We start from the raw sequence: 17,271 nt of genomic DNA on the forward strand, positions 1-17,271 counted from the left end.
ACGCTTTGAGCAAAGCTTTGATAAGCTTTGTGACGCTTTGATAAGCTCTAATACGCTCTCCCCGCTTTACGCAATTCGTGACAGATCGCCTCAAATTTTTAAACAGTTTAAACATTTTTGGCGCTCTTGCCGAATGTCCCGAATTGCTCAAACTTTTCTTATGCTGTATTACGGTCTTTACGCTTTCATTAAGCTTTGTTACGCTTTGCCGCCGCTTTGCTCGCCGATTTAATTCGCCATCGATTCGGCGTCGGTGTGAACATAGCATTACTTGAGTTTTGCACGTTGTACCTTGAGTTGAACTTATGTCAAAACATGACGTTAATTAAAAAAACAAACAAACACACGGGGCATAATTTCCCTCTGTGGTGTCAAGGAGGCGACGACACAGCGGCGATGATCAGCTGCTTTCCGCCGCGCAGCTTCCGTAGAGGAAGAACGCTCCCCTCGCCCACACTGCTGCTAGCTAGCCAGCCCTTCCTCCCGATTACCGGCACATTCGCTGCATGATGGCCGAGGGAGGCGGACCCGACTCGGGCGGCGCGGCTGACTCCGACTCGGAGCCGGTTGCCGCACAAATGCCCGCCGCGTCCACCGAAAACCAAAAACAGACTATCGGCTCGCTGGTGAAAACTACTCTGAGAAAGGGCGATGAATGGTGAGGATTTCTAGCCGGCGGCCGACTACACCGCCTCGGCGAGAGCTTGCTAGCCACTAGCTAAGCTCCAAACCGGAAATGCTAACTCGCTACCACACGAAAGCTAACACCGCTTATAGTTCATACTCTGTAACGAAACATTACTGTACCACTGAATTTTGTCACAATATGTATAATTTGTTTATCGCTAGGTAGCCCGTCTCTAATGTTCTTAATCGGCGTTAAAACCTTTAAGAACGTTAATGGCTTTAGTCAGTAAATGATACTCCACTAACAAGGTGGCTAGCATATTTACACCCATGTAACCGTTATCTTGTTTGTATTTTAGTGAGAAATCGCCGTTGATTCTAGTCATTTGATCACGTTTCTCACTGGTTCCTAGTACGGGCCCTGCTTTCCGGATTCTGGGTCCATCCATCAGTCGGTTGATGAGCCAAGAAGACTCCGAGTTATTGTATACCTGACAGTGCTATTGTATATTATGTAGCCATTAGTGAAGGTTACCCCTCCTTGTCCTTTGTCCTGTTAAAGAATTCTAATCTAATCAGACATACAAGCAATTATTGAATGTGTCAGCCTATTTCATGCCCTGAATTAGAAGCGTCAGCTACAGGCCCTGCAATGTTGCACGTCAACGGATGAGATAAAGTGCAACAGCACTGTGAGGTAGTAGTTAGTTAGCACGTCACAGTCAGGAGGTCCGGCTTAGAATCTGTGGAGTTTGCATGTTCTCCCTGCCGTTCAACTGTCTCTAAATTACCCGTAGGTGTGAACTCCGACCAGTTCAGCGTGCATCACACCTCTCATCCAAAGTCAGCAGGGATAGGCTCCGGCTCAGATCATCTTTCCCGCTCGCTTCTTAAGCAAAGCAGATTTATGACGGGGATGAGCTCAAGATGTGTAGATATCCACAAATGTCAAGGGAATTGACTCTATCGTAATATAGTCTTCTGTGATTGTCTCTATCCGTGTGGGTTACCAGCCACTTGAGTGCGTGTTGTTTTCCATAGGTATCTTGTGGACAGCCGATGGTTCAAACAGTGGAAGAAATACGTGGGCTTCGACAGCTGGGACATGTACAACGTTGGCGAGCGCAGCCTCCATCCAGGACCTATTGACAACTCGGGGCTGTTCTCAGGTAATGGGCGCCACACACAGGAGGCGACGTCGCTGCTACTCCATTCATTTTCAATGGAAGATGCGTGGCAGTGCCGTTATCACGAGTCTCCATCCAGCCAATCAACACGGGAAATTTGTGCGTGTATTTAAAATATAATAATACAGAGCTGTATTAAGAAAAAAATCATCTTTACGGTAAGCTTCCATTCATATACACGGACATTTGTGTACTGGAAAGCCTAGGTCACAACTGGACGTGTGAGCTCTAAATTGTGCGTGCTGACCACGTAAGATACGTACGTATCTTACGTAGGAAACATGGTGGGTTCTGAATATGCAAGAGACCTACGTCACTTCCACTTTTCACAGTTTTTTACCACAAGAGCTCCCGCGACGCCACGTGCTGCGATATCATATGTGTAATATATTGTGGGTTATTTTCCTTAGTGACACTTATAAAAGACTTGACCAGAATGTAGATCATCTTTATTCACCAACCGTGACCATGCACAGATGCACCACAGACGTATACTGTAGGTCACACCCATTCACATAAATAACTGCGTATTGCTATATATATATATATGTATATATACACACACACACCGTATTTTCTGGACTATAAGTCGCACAATCCAAAAATGCATAATTAGGTAGAAAAACACAATGGTTATTCAGCTACACAAAAAATAAACATGAACAGAAAAGGATTCTGTAAAGTGAGCCATATGAATAAATGTACATTTTGCCCAAACCTGGCATCAGCAGTACAAAAGACACAACGTTGACCGTATGAAGGACACGCTAAGACATACACAGTCCATAAGATAAAACATAAGCGCCCCTAGAGGTTCTTTGATATGACAAAGAACCTCTGTGGCCAGTCTACAGCTATAAAGTACGTAGACCTGCCATAGGAACCCGCACCACCGCTTGTGACCTTGGCTTAAGTTCATCTTCAATATGAACAAGATCCGGTACAAGCGAGCACGATCAACTTTGATACCCCCAAATTTCATCTCATCCGACAGCCTGATATCAACTGACTGCAACTGACGATGAGTTTTGCCAATCGCAGTCGTATGTCGTCTCCTTTCTGTGGAATCCATAAGCATGAGGTGTTGCTTCTCTAGAAGTCATCCCCCCCTTTTTTTTAAAAAGATCAGGAAACGCAGGTCTTGAAAGAGCACCTGATAGATGAGCTGGACTATCTCCTCGTTCCCACTGAGGCGTGGAATAAGCTTGTCAGCTGGTACGGCTGCCTTGAGGGCCAGAGACCCATTGTCAGGAAGGTAAATTTTACTCTTTACTCTTGCCTCTGCTTTTACTTTTGCTTCTATTTTGATTCTTTTTGGACCCCCCCCCCCCCCTCAAGGTTGTTGAACATGGCATGTTTGTCAAACACTGCAAAGTGGAGGTCTACCTGCTGGAGCTCAACCTGTGTGAGAACGACAACATGGACAATGTGGTCACACGCCACTTCAGTAAAGCCGACACTATTGGTAAGACACCGACTGGCTTCGCCTCTAGATGGCAGCAAGATGTTGAAGGAAATCTACTTTTAAACCACCATCCACAGTCATTGTGTGAGGCAAGGACACACACACGTGTCTTTCTCTTTTCAATGTGTCGCAAACACAGAAAAACAGGTAAAAAGAGGCAGCTAAGAATGCATGCAATGGGTTGCACCTATTCCACTTCATTTCCATCCATATGAGCTGCATCTTAACCAAGCTACAGCTACGCTCTTATTATTATGTTAAGTATTGTACATCCCAGAACTACGTTATGGTGTAGTGACGCTAGAGCAGGGGTGGGCAAACTACGGCCCGGGGGCCACATCCGGCCCGCCAAGTGTTTGAATACGGCCCGCCCAATCTTTCCAAAGTATTTCATTTAAAGTCAACATACAACCTGGCATCATGGCCTGAGCCAACCTTTTGATGGTTTTATCAATTTCCTTTTTTGACATGGTCTGTTGTTTACAAAGTGCTCCTGAAAAAAGGGACACAAGCACATAATAATAATAATTATTATTATTATAATTATTATTAGAACTATTATGATTATTATAATTATTATATTAATGCTAATTATTATATTAATTATATATAATATTATTGTTATATTTGCATATTTTACATAATAATAATATAATAATTATTTTAATTTTATTGTAATTATTATAATATTTTATTATTTTTAAAATATTTAAACATAAATATAAAATAATAAATAATAATAGCAGATTGCATGACAATTTTACAGATACAATAATACCAGGTCGCGCTAGGTGTAGCGTTCCTTTTTGTGTTGTTATGTGAAATGAGTGCACCCAGGAAGGAAGTTATACTGGAGTCAATGTGCGTTTTACTACATGGGTGGATTAACTGCCCCAGTACGTGCCAGTAAGTATATTGATCGCCTGCCTCTTTTTTTCTGTTTTTATATCTTTTGAACATAAAGATAAATACATAAAGATTGTGGATGATGGACAAAATAACAATAAAGTTTTTTAAAAAGTGCACTTCCTTTGAATTAATATATTTTGTATATCCCCCCCCGCCCACAGATACCATAGAGAAAGAGATGAGGACATTGTTCAATATTCCGCCAGAGAAGGAGATACGGCTGTGGAACAAGTACATGAGCAACACCTATGAGCAGCTGAACAAGCCCGATAGCACTGTACAGGATGCTGGCCTCTTCCAGGGGCAGGTAATCCCACCCTCTTCAATTCAGGTCATGTTGTTTGTTCAATGTATGGGCTAACGCCAGCTACCTGAGCTGCTTAAGCAAGTAAAAATGCTCAAGACCAGCTGTGGGCATGCACTTTATACATCTTTGTTGTCTGTATGGCCAATGTCGTTCCTGTGTTTTTTAGGTTTGGCCAAAATGTCAGTTCTTTTGGTTCGTTGCACTTGTGGACTCCTTATGTGCCACGCGTTCACCCCACATACATAATTAGTGCGGCCAACACACAGATATTCAGAACTTTCTAACCGCTAAACCACCGTGCGGGTTTGGTATATGTGAACAAGCTTCTTTTCCCCTTCAGGTGCTTGTCATTGAGCGTAAGAATGACGACGGGACGTGGCCCAGGCAAGCCTCCCATTCCAAGTAAACAAGTAGCCTCACTTTATTGTCGCTTAATTGTGGATATGCATTTACTCCTGCTTTTGTCCCCCAGGTCCAGTACGACGCCATCCAGGGCTTTCACCACCTCGCCGAAGCTCTCCTCCAACTCGTCAGCCAGTATCTCCTCGGCAGTCATCAATGGAAACAGCAGCTGTAGCGCTGGTTACACGCTCAACAACAGCGCCACCTCTGGCAGCAGGCAAGAGTCAGTATTTGACACCATACTTGACTAAATCATCCCAAGCACACAAAAATGGACTAATATTGACATTTGTGTGATGCTATGAAACATGCAAGCGTGACAAACGTGCAGGAAATCAGGAAGGGGCTAAACACTTTTTTTTCCCCCCAACAGACTAGGGGGCTATAATTCGTACAGCTCCTCCTATAACTACAGAGAGTCGCAGTCGCAGCCTGGCCTGTGTGGTCTCAGTAATCTCGGCAACACGTGCTTCATGAACTCTGCTCTCCAGGTACAACTTCAATGTGTATGTGAGGAATACAGTATGTGTGTATTTCCTGTTGACATCACGCACCCTTGGGTTATATTTGCTCTCACAGTGCCTGAGCAACGCGTCGCCGCTCACAGAGTATTTCCTCAACGACCAGTACGAGGCGGAAATTAACCGAGGGAATCCGCTGGGAATGAGGGGTGAGATTGCAGAGGCCTACGCTGACCTGGTGAAGCAGATGTGGCTCAACCGCAGCAGCTCTGTGGCTCCGCGCACCTTCAAGGTAAGTCAAAGATTCCCGGCATTCCACACAGAGTATCCTAACGTCTGCGTTTGTGCTTCCAGACCCAGGTCGGCCGCTTTGCCCCTCAGTTTTCGGGGTATCAGCAGCAGGACTCCCAAGAGCTGCTGGCCTTCTTACTGGACGGGCTCCACGAAGATCTGAACCGCGTCAAAAAGAAGCCTTATCTGGCCCAAAGGGATGCTGAGGGCCGTCCTGATGAGGTGCAGAAATGACCGGGTTGCGTGTGTCTGATCATACGACTAAAGATGACCACACGTTGTCGCGTTTCCTTCCAGATTGTCGCCAAGGAGGCCTGGAAAAACCATCGCTTGCGCAACGACTCTGTGATCGTTGACATCTTTCACGGCCTCTTCAAATCCACTTTGGTGTGTCCTGAGTGCTCTAAGGTGTCGGTGACCTTCGATCCCTTCTGCTACCTCACTCTGCCCCTGCCCATGAAGAAAGATCGAACCATGGAGGTCTTTTTGGTGCGATCAGACCCGCAGTCCAGACCCACACAGGTGAGATTACCAAGGTTAAAATAGGAACATAAGCTCGCTCTTTTGACCATCATAATCTTGCTGGATTATAGCGTTTTTAATATAGCATTTCTAGTAAGAATTTTGAGATCCTTTGTTTATTGCGACGATTGATTATTGAACTTCTGCTAAGTAGGCATCCTTATTTGTTAATGTCATTTTTATTGATGTTTTTTTAACATTAGAGCCCTGTAGACATCAAATAACATCCCTATAGTTACCCAGTATGGTACACATGACATAATATCGACGGACACCTGTTAGCATTGGGAGAGTTGCTGGTTCTGTTCTTACATGCTCTTCCTGTATAGTACTTCCTGAGTGGCTATTGGCTCGTCAGTGTAACTTTACTGACACCTAGTGTGCAGTGTGGAATACTACATATCACAAACACACCCTAGCTTGTTTTTTTTTTAAATTTAGTACACTTATGTAGTAACAATACGTACTTGTACATTATAATTACACACAGTTTGTACGAAAACTAACCTGTGATGATAACCCGTGAAAATAATGCAACTCGTTTGATTCTGATGGTACGTTGATACACGTACTCAGGCCTATGTCTTTGAATGCATGAGTACAATGTGTCGTCTGAATGCCTAGTATTTGCACTTTAGTTCATTGAGATGTTTTTGTGCATCAAAATATTACTGTTAGTCACAAAATATGTAAAATTGCAAAATAGGTATAGATGCATATGTTTAAAAATGATACAATATGACCATAATCCTGCATTACAATGTATAATTCCCAGCTCTGTGTTGCACTTTTCTCTTCTGACAGTATCGGGTTGTTGTTCCCAAGCTGGGTACGGTGATGGACTTATGCAGCGCCTTGTCCAGACTCTGTGGAATTCCTCCAGAAAATGTTAGACTTGACTTTTTTTTTTTTATTCATGTGGACTGTACACCTTCATCACATATCACAGTATATTTATGACTTGTGGTCAAATGGTCTTTCTCTTCTTAGATGGTGGTGGCTGATGTTTATAATCATCGCTTCCATAAAATTTATAGACGGGACGATGGTCTCAATCAAATCATGGAAAAGGATGACATCTTTGTGTAAGCCTTTTTCTTAATCCAACAATCCCTGTGATTGTGGTTGCTGTGTGATAGCTTGTGGTTGCCATCGTTGCAGGTACGAGGTGCAGGAGGAGGACAGCGAGAGGATGAACCTGCCCGTGTATTTCAGGGAGCGACACTCCAAGCACGCCGGAAGCTCCACCAGCACCATGCTGTTTGGCCAGCCTTTACTCATCACTGTGCCCAAGCAAAACCTCATCGCAGACGTCCTTTATGACAGGGTTCTACAGAGGATCGGGTGAGAACATACTCCACACTGCTGATAACCAGAAAAGCAGGCCCGGCTGCGTGACTTATTGAACTTATCTGGTTTATCTCTTCTGGCAGACGTTATGTAAAACGGCCGCAGAGCGCAGGGAGCGAGAGCAGAGCCTCGGCTTCAGCCACCGTCGCCAGCTGCAGTCAAGTTCCTGAATGTTCCACATCATCGAGTGTCTGCGCCAGTCTGGGCGGCTGCGGTAGTCCCTTGTCGGAGAGGGTCTCCTGCGGCGCCAGCTCTAGTAACGGCAGCAACCACTCTGGGGCCTGCACTGAAACTAACGGCCTATATGATGGTAAGCTTAGCTGTCTTATTGATCGTCAACATTGTAGGTGCGCATGGCCGGCAGCCTGATCCAACTGTAGACGCACATACAACTCACAAGGCATGCTGGGTAAACCCACTGTGTTGTTTTGCACTGCGTCAAATTCAAAAAACAGTCTTTTCTTTAAATGTAAGAGATCTGATATATTTGAGTTGAAACATTTCTGCAATTTGGGTCCCCCTCGTTTTTTGTGCTTAATTGTTTCCAGACCCAACTGTGATAAGTGAATCTCCGGAATTGGACTTCTTCTTTATAAATGGAGTATTTTCATGGTTGGAGCATGTAAAATATGTTAAGGACCTTCTAAATACAGGTTTTAACATTATTAGAGCCCTCTGTAATTTACATAACACCCCTATTGTTACCTTTACACTCCAATTACCCAATATAGTAGACAAAATAAGACGTATTAAGACATCAATTTTTTTTTAGACTAGTCTCATAATAACAATGGAGACACATGGTTACCATTGCAGAATACTACATATCTCTACATATTATATTTGTATTTTACCTTCAACGTTTTTATACTTCAAAATGTTTAATTTAGGCAAAATATTTGTACAATTTTCTTAAATTAGGATATTTTGATAGTAGGCGGCATTCAACCAAGATCGAGCAAAGATGTCTTAATTTATATACATTTTTTAAAAACGTGATAGAGTGAAGCGCAAAAGGCGAGGAATTACTGTCCTTTTTCAGTCGACATCATAGCATTTTTTCAGACCATAAACTCCAATTTTTGCATCAATATAAGCTGCCACTGGGAAACTTTCAGGCCCAATGATGGGAAATTTTATGTATTTAATTTTATGTGAATGGTAGAGGCGTTACGAAACTAACTGTAGACGGGACTGGTTCTACAAGATAAGGCGAGATTTTAACAGTACTATTAAAAGTACAAGGAACTCTGCTAATTTAATTTCTACTCAACTCTTGTGCGGTCTGTGTGAATGCTCGCGGCCCCGCCTCCACCCACCTAGACAAAGAGACTGTATAACTGACTAAAGGTCTCACTCTGTTCATTGCCCTGTTCTATGGACCAAATTTGGGCTTTTTAAAATGTTCCCAGGGGAGGAGGAGGAGGCCATGGACCACCAGGTGAGCCCAGAGCCAGAAAACGGCCAGTCTGAAGAGGAGGAGGAGACGTCTGACTTGGAGAATGGGTCGAAAGAGGGCGAGGGCAAGCCGGGCTCCTTACCGGCCAAGCTCTTCACGTTCAGTGTGGTCAACTCGTACGGAACGGCTAACATCAGCGCGCTGCCGTGTGACGGAAACGTCCTCAAACTTAATCGTTAGTTGTAGTCACGCCCATAGTTGTTTTGTTGGAAGGGTTTGTTCTGATGTGGTTTCTCTTTGCAGCGCATTCCACTGTGGCCATCGATTGGGACTCTGAGTCTAAGAAGATGTGTTACGATGAACAGGAAGCAGAGGTTTGGGATATTTGTATTTATTGTCAAAGTGAAAAGCATTGTATTTCATCTTCATGTGCTCCTCAGGCTTATGAGAAACACGAAAGCATGCTCCAGCCTCAAAAAAAGAAAGCCACAGTGGCTCTGAGAGAATGCATCGAGCTCTTCACCACCATGGAGACGCTTGGCGAACACGATCCGTGGTAAAGCATCACCACCGTAGCCCGGCTTCCTTTCTAACCCTGCACCTCCCGGCCACCCTGGTCACGTTTCTTATTATGATTTGATTTTGCAGGTACTGTCCCACGTGCAAGAAACACCAGCAGGCCACAAAAAAGTTCGACCTGTGGTCCTTGCCGCGCATTCTGGTCGTTCACCTCAAGCGCTTCTCCTACAACAGATGCTGGAGGGACAAACTGGACACCGTGGTGGATTTTCCCATCAGGTCTGCAGGCAGAAAGTGTCAAAGTGGTTGTCATTGTTGCCAATAGATGGCTTCCAAACTTTAGAATTTAGAATGAGGAAGTTTCTTTTTGCCCTTTTGGGAAATGAACTGTCATCCGAGACGGCCAACATCTCTAAGCAACAATGTGTATCTATTGTCTATATATCTATGTCGCTCCATTTTTCCAGCTCAGGCAACCTTTCAAAAAAAAAAAAAAAGAGAAGTTGTTTCAGTGTTTGTGGTGCAAGCCATTTCCTCTTGTGCCTCGGTGGAGAGGAACTAACCCTGCCTAAATGCTGAGTCATGCTTTTAAGCAGTTGGCCTTCCTGTCCAGCCACTCTGAATGACAATCTATCGTTTTATCTCGCCTACTAAGTTTTTAACGTTGCACATTTCTGCGATGTTGGCGAGTGCAGGTTCCATGTCTGTAATGTTTGTATCTTCCTTTATTTTTTTTTTTTACCTTCCAGGGATTTGAACATGTCTGAGTTTTTATGCGACCCCAAGGCTGGGCCTCACACTTACGACCTCATTGCGGTGTCCAACCACTACGGAGGCATGGGAGGAGGCCACTGTAAGTCGCTTTATACGCTCCCTTTTCCACTTCCATGGCTGCCTACTATTATCTTCTTGTGATAAATCAATCATCGATCAGCACAACTTTTTCTAAAGTGTCACTATCTTGCTCTCTTGCACGGCCCCTCCCTCTCTGTCACTCACTCACTTTTGAAAGTGTCATTTGATATATTTTAGGTTTTGAAAGCAGCTATATTAAACATAAAACACAGTTTTATACCCAATTAGATTTATACATTTATACACATATATACATGCAGCCCACCACCACAGCTTCCAAAAATCCTGGGAGAAACCCTGTATAGAACTGAAAGCCTTTTTCATGTAAAAAAAAATATGGCGGAGGAATCCTACTTTGTGGAAATTGATGTTTGGTCTGGAACCAAATATAAATATTCCTGTATATGTAAGTGTCAATTGAGTTGGAGGATTCCAATACATCAGCTTTGAATGAGCTTCCATATTATACATATGAAATAAACACCAAAATGAGCATTTTAGGGTATAGTTATGGGCATAGTTCCCGTGCCAAGCCGGGTAGTGTGCATCCTGCATTTAGGAATTGCGCCCGGCATCCGCTCTTAACCTTCGTCTCCCCTCTGTTTGACAGACACAGCTTTCGGCAAGAATAAAGTGGACGGGAAGTGGTATTACTTTGACGACAGCAGCGTGTCGTCTTCCTCAGAGGACCAGATTGTGGTAAGCTTCAATTCAGCGTCCTCGTTTTGTTGGGGCGTATGTTAGTGCGCATTCCATCTCGCATCTCCCACCTCGGTGTCGAGTGACCCGTATTTTGTGGTGTAACCCTATCTGTGCCGTCCCTCGACAGACTAAAGCAGCCTACGTGCTGTTCTATCAGCGCAGAGAAGAGGAAGGACACTCCTCCAAAACGCCGCCGTCCGCCTCGCTGGGAGGAGCCCCCGACGCTGCCGACGACCACATGGACACAAACTGAAGGAAAAGCCAATAGACGTGCAGACGCTGCTTTAGAGACAAAGGCCGCCAGACAAATCCATATTAGTCCGCCATAACAATATCCTTTCTGATTTATAGGAGGGGGAGGGTGGGTTGTTGTGAATCAGTTCGAAACCAGGAGGACAAATATGGACGGGCGGAAAGTTTAAAATCCAAATAGACGCTCGGCTCGCCAAGGTATGTATGACGACATGCAAACACAGCCTGACTCATTGAATTGTTGATGAATACAGCAGCGGGGCATCTGGCCGACATTTCCAAACCTTCACGCCTCCCTGATTACGAACACCAATCTGCTGAAATGGTTACGTTGTCTGTCGGGATGCTCCCGTCCAAATCGGACAAGTTCTGTGAGACAGCCTGTGATGGGCATACGCCAGGGATGGGCAAACTTTTGGACTCTTGGGCTGCAGGAGGTTAAACAATTTGGCGGAGTGGGCCGCCTGTCCACTATGAAACAAAACCACATACTTCCTCTGTTATTTCTAAACACCCACAAGGCATGCTGGGTAGTCACAGAATGAACTATGAACAATAAATTGGATGCCAAGAGTATGTTAACTCCCCTTGTTTATGTCTGTTAAGATCTCAGCATATTTTGCAAACAAACTGTTGGGAGAAAGACTACCATAAGCTGCCCAGCATGCCTTGCGGTGGGAATATATGTATGTGTGCATACACGGGTATTGGTATTCCCACATGGTGCGTTACTTTGTGTTGTTTGGATGGCTTTTCTGTACAATATTTTGTACAGATACACTTTTTGGCCAGATACACTTCCAGGTGAATGCCTTAAAAAAAAAAAAAAAAAAAAAAAAAAACGAGGGCAGCAGTTGGACCATCCCTGTCATATGCCGATCAATGCCTTTCAAAGCCGATCACCTGTGGCTCGTACTATTGCAGCATGCAGCCTGTTGCGAGCGTAGATCAAACTCTCATGGCTCTCTCTCCCTCGGAGCATCCCGGGCCTTCTATCCTACGGAGCGCGCCTGAGCTAGTAAAAATAAAATAGCGAAAAAATGGGGCTTTACCAAAAGGAGAAGCGCACAGAAAAAACACACACGGGTTTCTGTGTTTCTAAAGATAATAAAACAGCTAAAAAGGGAGCTAAGAATGCCGGTAATGGGAGGCATCTATTCCGACTATAAACATCCATTCCCATCATTTGATGACGTTATTAACATTGTGACGCCAAAGAACTACTTTACCGGCGTAGTAACACCTCGCCACAACACACCAGTTAGCTATTGGCAAGCTAGTGACTAGCTTTGCCACGTACTAGCACACACTGCTGCTGTTTATATTTTGGGAAAGTTTACTAATAATAGATGTGTCCCATTACGTGCATTAATTAGCTGCCTCTTTTTAGTTATTTTTCTATCTTTTAGAACAAGTTTTCATGTCTCATATAATGATTGTGGATGATGTGCACGTTTCCTGGTCAGATGGAGGCGGGGCTAGCAGCATCCAGCCAATGACAGTTAAAAGGACGTAAAATGATGCCTCATGTAGAGAATGCCCTGCTTTGCCATCCCAGTTGGACAATTACCGTCGTCACGGAATGCCAGTACCATTTCACGCTGTGCGTCACGCCTCGACACGTCGGTAGGCAGCAAACGTCCCCCCCGCCATCATGACAGCAATCCAAAACAAACAAAAAAAAGCCCATATAAATAAATCCAACCTAACTGAAGAGATGTAAATAATCACACTATTTTAAATAGGTGTAAACATTCTTGTCCTCATATTTATCATGCTGGTATCTACAGGATTTGTTCTTAAATGGGAAAGTATCTACAATAAAGAATGGATGCCTCAACGCCATTGTACTGTTCTACTTTCCCTTCCCGTGAAGCAATACAGTAAAGTCTCGTTATATCGATATTGTCGGGAGTCGAAAAAAATATCGATATAACCGGACTGTCGATATATCCGATCCTACGCCGAACTGCATTAAAAGTGGGCAATAATGCACTCGACATTGTTCTATAGTATAGAACAATGTCGAGCAGCTTAAATCAATCTTTGCTTAAGGATTTCAATACCAAAAAAGAACACGGCCAACGTGTGGTGGTGGTGGAAGTGTGAAAAATAAAGTTGACTGGAAGCAACCGTTGGCCGTGTTCTTTTTTGGTATTGAAATCCTTAAGCAAAGATTGATTTAAGCTGCTTTTGTATCGATATAAGCAGACCAAATTGGTTGGCGGGAGATGAAAAGGGCATCGTAGTAACCGGATTATCATAATAACCGGGTATCGTACTAACGGAACTAATTATATCATAAAAGACTAGAAATTTGCCGGGAAATGAAAATAGTATCGTAATAAGCAGTACTTCGATATAACCGATATCGATATAACGAGACTTTACTGTATATTATTATCGTATCGTCATATCGTTACCCTATCAACTTCTATCTGGTGCTATTAATTGATTTATTCATGTCATTTTAGTAGCTTAGGGTTGAAAGATGAAAGAATACATTGATTTTTTTTTTTTACAGGTTGTAAACAATTCAGAGAAAAGTAATTTTTAAGGAATTAGCTTGGCTGGAAAATCGCCAATCGCAGGTCACATGTTGACAAAAAAAAAACAGGTTTTCCCGATGTTACAGTGAGGGCTACGTGCTAACCACTCGGCCAAAATCCTATACAAAAAGTCCTTAGCATGCTAGCAATGCTAACATTATGCTTAAATCATAATTTTCTCAAGTGTTTATAGATGTGCCTATGAAAAAAACAGAAATGCTACTATATTAATACAAGCTTGCAATGCTAACTTTAACATGCTAACACCAGAATAGTGGTGTTTACGGTATATACCCAGCATGCCAAAGGTGTTTATACTGCTACTATGTTAGCATACGAACACCTAGCATGATAGTGTTCGTATAAGTGGAGGTAATGAAGTCATAATATTACAAGAACATTTTGCAAAGGTTAGATAAGAAAGTTGAACTTTTTTAAAAACTCGGACAATATGAACAAAGTGGATATTAATAATAGACCTTTTCACCTAGTCTACAACAAAGATGAGACGCAGTATTTTGTTGAAATATACTGTATATGATTTCCAAGTTTATGTTTTGCCAGTAAAGCAGGCGGACGAGGCAATGAAGGAAAAATGATGTATTTATTAATATTGATTTATTCTGTGCTTGCCATGTATTCATGTACAGCTGAGGCGTCATGCTTCTTTACAGTGCATCTGGTAACCCCCCCACAAACGCTTTGGTTTCAGAGGTTGCCTTCATGGAGTTAAGATAGCACAAAACAGCGTACGAGTGCACAAGTGAGCACAGGTTCCCCCGACGTACGTCATCACACGGAGGAGACGCGTTAGTTTGCCTGGCTGAGAAGCTTCTTAATGTCGCCCTCCACGTCGCTGGTGAGGAATCTGCGGCTGTAGCGTTTGAAGGGCACGCCCTGGGCATCCACTAGGAACTTCTCAAAGTTCCAGGACACGTCGTTCCTGCACACGGGGCTCCAGATGATGAACTTGGGGTCGCTCATCAGGGCGGTGGGCTCGTCGCTGGGGAACGGGAGGGTTTCCCGCAGGAACGCAAACAGGGGGTGGGCGTCCTTGCCGTTCACGTCCACCTTCTCCAGGAGTTGGAACTTTGGCTCAAACCCGTTGCCGGGTCGCACGTACTTTAATGACGGCAGGATTTCCTGGTTCTTGCAGTTCTCCTGCACGGAGAGGAAAATGTTGTCATGCGCTTGGCCTTCAGCGCAGCTGAAAATGTATTTTACGTATTTTATTGCTATATAGAAAAGGGCTGTTTTTTTATGGGCCTGCAGCACAAAAAAACTGCAAATCCAACATTTTCAGTATATTGAAATTATGAGGAAAATTACAAGAAAGTTGAAATACTGACATTTTTACATAAAGTTATATATGAAAGACAAAAATATAGAAGGGGGCTGTTTTTTTATGGGCCTGCAGCACAAAAAAACTGCAAATCCAACATTTGCAGTATATTGAGAAAAATAATAAAAGAAAAAAATATGAGGAAAATTACAAGAAAGTTGAAATACTGACATTTTTACATAAAGTTATATATGAAAGACAAAAATATAGAAGGGGGCTGTTTTTTTATGGGCCTGCAGCACAAAAAAAATGCAAATCCAACATTTTCAGTATATTGAGAAAAATAAGAGAAAAAATTGAGGAAAATTACAAGAAAGTTGAAATACTGAAATTTTTACATAAAGTTATATATGAAAGACAAAAATTGCTTTTTATTATTTAGAATAAACACTCAATATTCAGAAAAATAATACTGTATTTTAGTAGCATATGCTTAAAATATATAAAAAAATTTATGTCGTTATATGAAAAACCAAGTTGTAATTTTTTGGAAAACTTAGGGTGGGGAAAAGTCATATCACAAGAATAAAGTAAAAATATTATGAGTATAAAATTATAATTATGAGAACATTTACCAAATAAATTGCTGCAATTTTACAATAATAAAATCAAAATATTATGAGAAAAAAATTGTAAAAAAAAAGAAAAAAATTGTATTCCGATTAGAAAAAAAGTAACAATTACGACAAATATTTTTTCAGCTGCTGTTTTTGCCTTCTCTGAACCGCAGCTCCACAGTGCAGGCGGGCACTCGTGCAGCTCCACAGTCTTGACTCCACCATTAGCCAGACAACGGCCACAGAATGACGAGAATGACACCATGCTTAACTTCAAGCCCCACGATTCGTCGACGCTGTTGACTGGAAAGTGTGTGTTTTGCGATGAATGAGTTACTAATGGTGTCACTCGGTCATGGGCGGTTAGGCAACTACCCCCTCATTCCACAGCAGAGTACAATCTAATCATATATGGAGAATAAGTAGATGTAGGGTTGGAAGTGCCTTTTTATAACCTTTCACAGGGAAGTTAAAATGGGGAACTCTGCCAGCGACAGTTCCCATGGTATTTAGGAGAGGGTGTGTCAAAAAGGTTGAACTGGTTGTGTAGCTGAAAACTGTCAAAAGTACAAACAACATACACACAATTTTTTTTTCTCATGTTTGAGTGTGTGTCCAAACTTTTGACTGGCAGTTGAGTATAATATATATATATATATATATATATATAATATATATAATGTATATAATAAATCATCTTCAAAAAAAGGGGAAATTTGAATACTATGACAAATACATTATGGCATAACTAATATTTTAAAACATGTATTATGAAACAAAGTAGTAAAAACAATTGTTTGAAAATTGAAATTCCTTCTTTGAGTGAAAATGTCACAACAGGAATACGATGTAAAAAGTCCCAAGAGTATCTACTATTGTGTTCTTGTGCTCACCTGGTGGCCGAACTGGTTGCAGGGCACCCCCAGGATAACGAGCCCCTTGCTGGCGTAGCGCTCATGGAGCTCGTTCATCTGGGTGTAATCCCTGGTCGTCGTCCCTCATAGAGACGCGACGTTCTCAATGAGGACCACTTTGCCCTGCAGCGAAGAGAAATTCAATGTTTCCCCCGTCAGGAGTTTGGCCGTCAGATCGTAGAATCGCTTAGCCATTGTTGATCTTCCGAGTGCCGCAAATGACTGACCGTCTTCTGGGGAAACTGAACGCAACCTTGAGGCTTTGCCAAAGATCTTCTACTTGTCAAGATAGCTTACTGCTTAAACACTGCAGTGACGCTTAATGCCTGCTTAGCTTGTAGACACCACTGTGGGATGAGTATATTAACTTTTGACATTGTAACATTAGATGTAATGTTCTTAATAATTATGGAAATTAATGTTTCATTTTATTTTACTCGTCAATGTCCTTCCATAGTCATCTCGTTGTGGGTATGCTTGCTTAAAAACACTCTGTACCGGTTGGGTTACAGGAGGGTTAAATATTAGGCACCGTCCAACAAAAAGCACAGTGTGTATAAAGTACGCTCCTTTAAGTTAGAAACCGTCTCTAAGTAAACTTCTTGTTGATGTTAAAATTGATTTTTAAATTTCACAACGGTGAATCTGAGATAATCAACGT

At 42.6% G+C, this 17,271-nt stretch overlaps 2 protein-coding genes across 2 annotated transcripts; one reads left to right on the forward strand and one right to left on the reverse strand.

Annotated features, from left to right (window-relative positions):
* The first annotated feature begins 415 nt into the window (after positions 1–415).
* On the forward strand, positions 416–13,088 carry usp4 (ubiquitin specific peptidase 4). Its single transcript, XM_058055775.2, has 22 exons — positions 416–658; positions 1,669–1,796; positions 2,939–3,069; positions 3,153–3,279; positions 4,350–4,495; positions 4,836–4,897; positions 4,968–5,120; positions 5,271–5,388; positions 5,477–5,650; positions 5,713–5,871; positions 5,947–6,171; positions 6,976–7,059; positions 7,162–7,256; positions 7,333–7,515; positions 7,605–7,831; positions 8,934–9,155; positions 9,224–9,294; positions 9,361–9,476; positions 9,569–9,718; positions 10,189–10,292; positions 10,905–10,993; positions 11,124–13,088. The coding sequence occupies exons 1-22, from the start codon at positions 507–509 to the stop codon at positions 11,247–11,249; spliced, it is 3,042 nt and encodes a 1,013-aa protein (XP_057911758.2). The 5' UTR covers positions 416–506; the 3' UTR covers positions 11,250–13,088.
* A 1,310-nt stretch (positions 13,089–14,398) lies between these two features.
* On the reverse strand, positions 14,399–16,851 carry gpx1b (glutathione peroxidase 1b). The gene is made up of 2 exons (XM_058055789.2): positions 16,590–16,851; positions 14,399–14,958 (listed from the first exon to the last, which is right to left on the reverse strand). The coding sequence occupies exons 1-2, from the start codon at positions 16,803–16,805 to the stop codon at positions 14,608–14,610; spliced, it is 567 nt and encodes a 188-aa protein (XP_057911772.2). The 5' UTR covers positions 16,806–16,851; the 3' UTR covers positions 14,399–14,607.
* Between the last annotated feature and the right edge of the window lie 420 nt (positions 16,852–17,271).

This window comes from Doryrhamphus excisus, linkage group LG18, assembly GCF_037039965.1.
Source record: "Doryrhamphus excisus strain RoL-2023G ecotype Guam linkage group LG18, RoL_Dexc_Guam_v1.1, whole genome shotgun sequence".
Taxonomy (NCBI): domain Eukaryota; kingdom Metazoa; phylum Chordata; class Actinopteri; order Syngnathiformes; family Syngnathidae; genus Doryrhamphus; species Doryrhamphus excisus.

Excerpts from the sequence above, each read along its gene's own strand:
- usp4 (XM_058055775.2), top strand. The coding sequence starts at position 507 with ATGATGGCCGAGGGAGGCGGACCCGACTCGGGCGGCGCGGCTGACTCC. Across the intron at positions 7,060-7,161 it reads GTGGAATTCCTCCAGAAAAT|ATGGTGGTGGCTGATGTTTA; the intron begins GTTAGACTTGAC and ends TTCTCTTCTTAG. Across the intron at positions 10,994-11,123 it reads CCTCAGAGGACCAGATTGTG|ACTAAAGCAGCCTACGTGCT; the intron begins GTAAGCTTCAAT and ends GTCCCTCGACAG.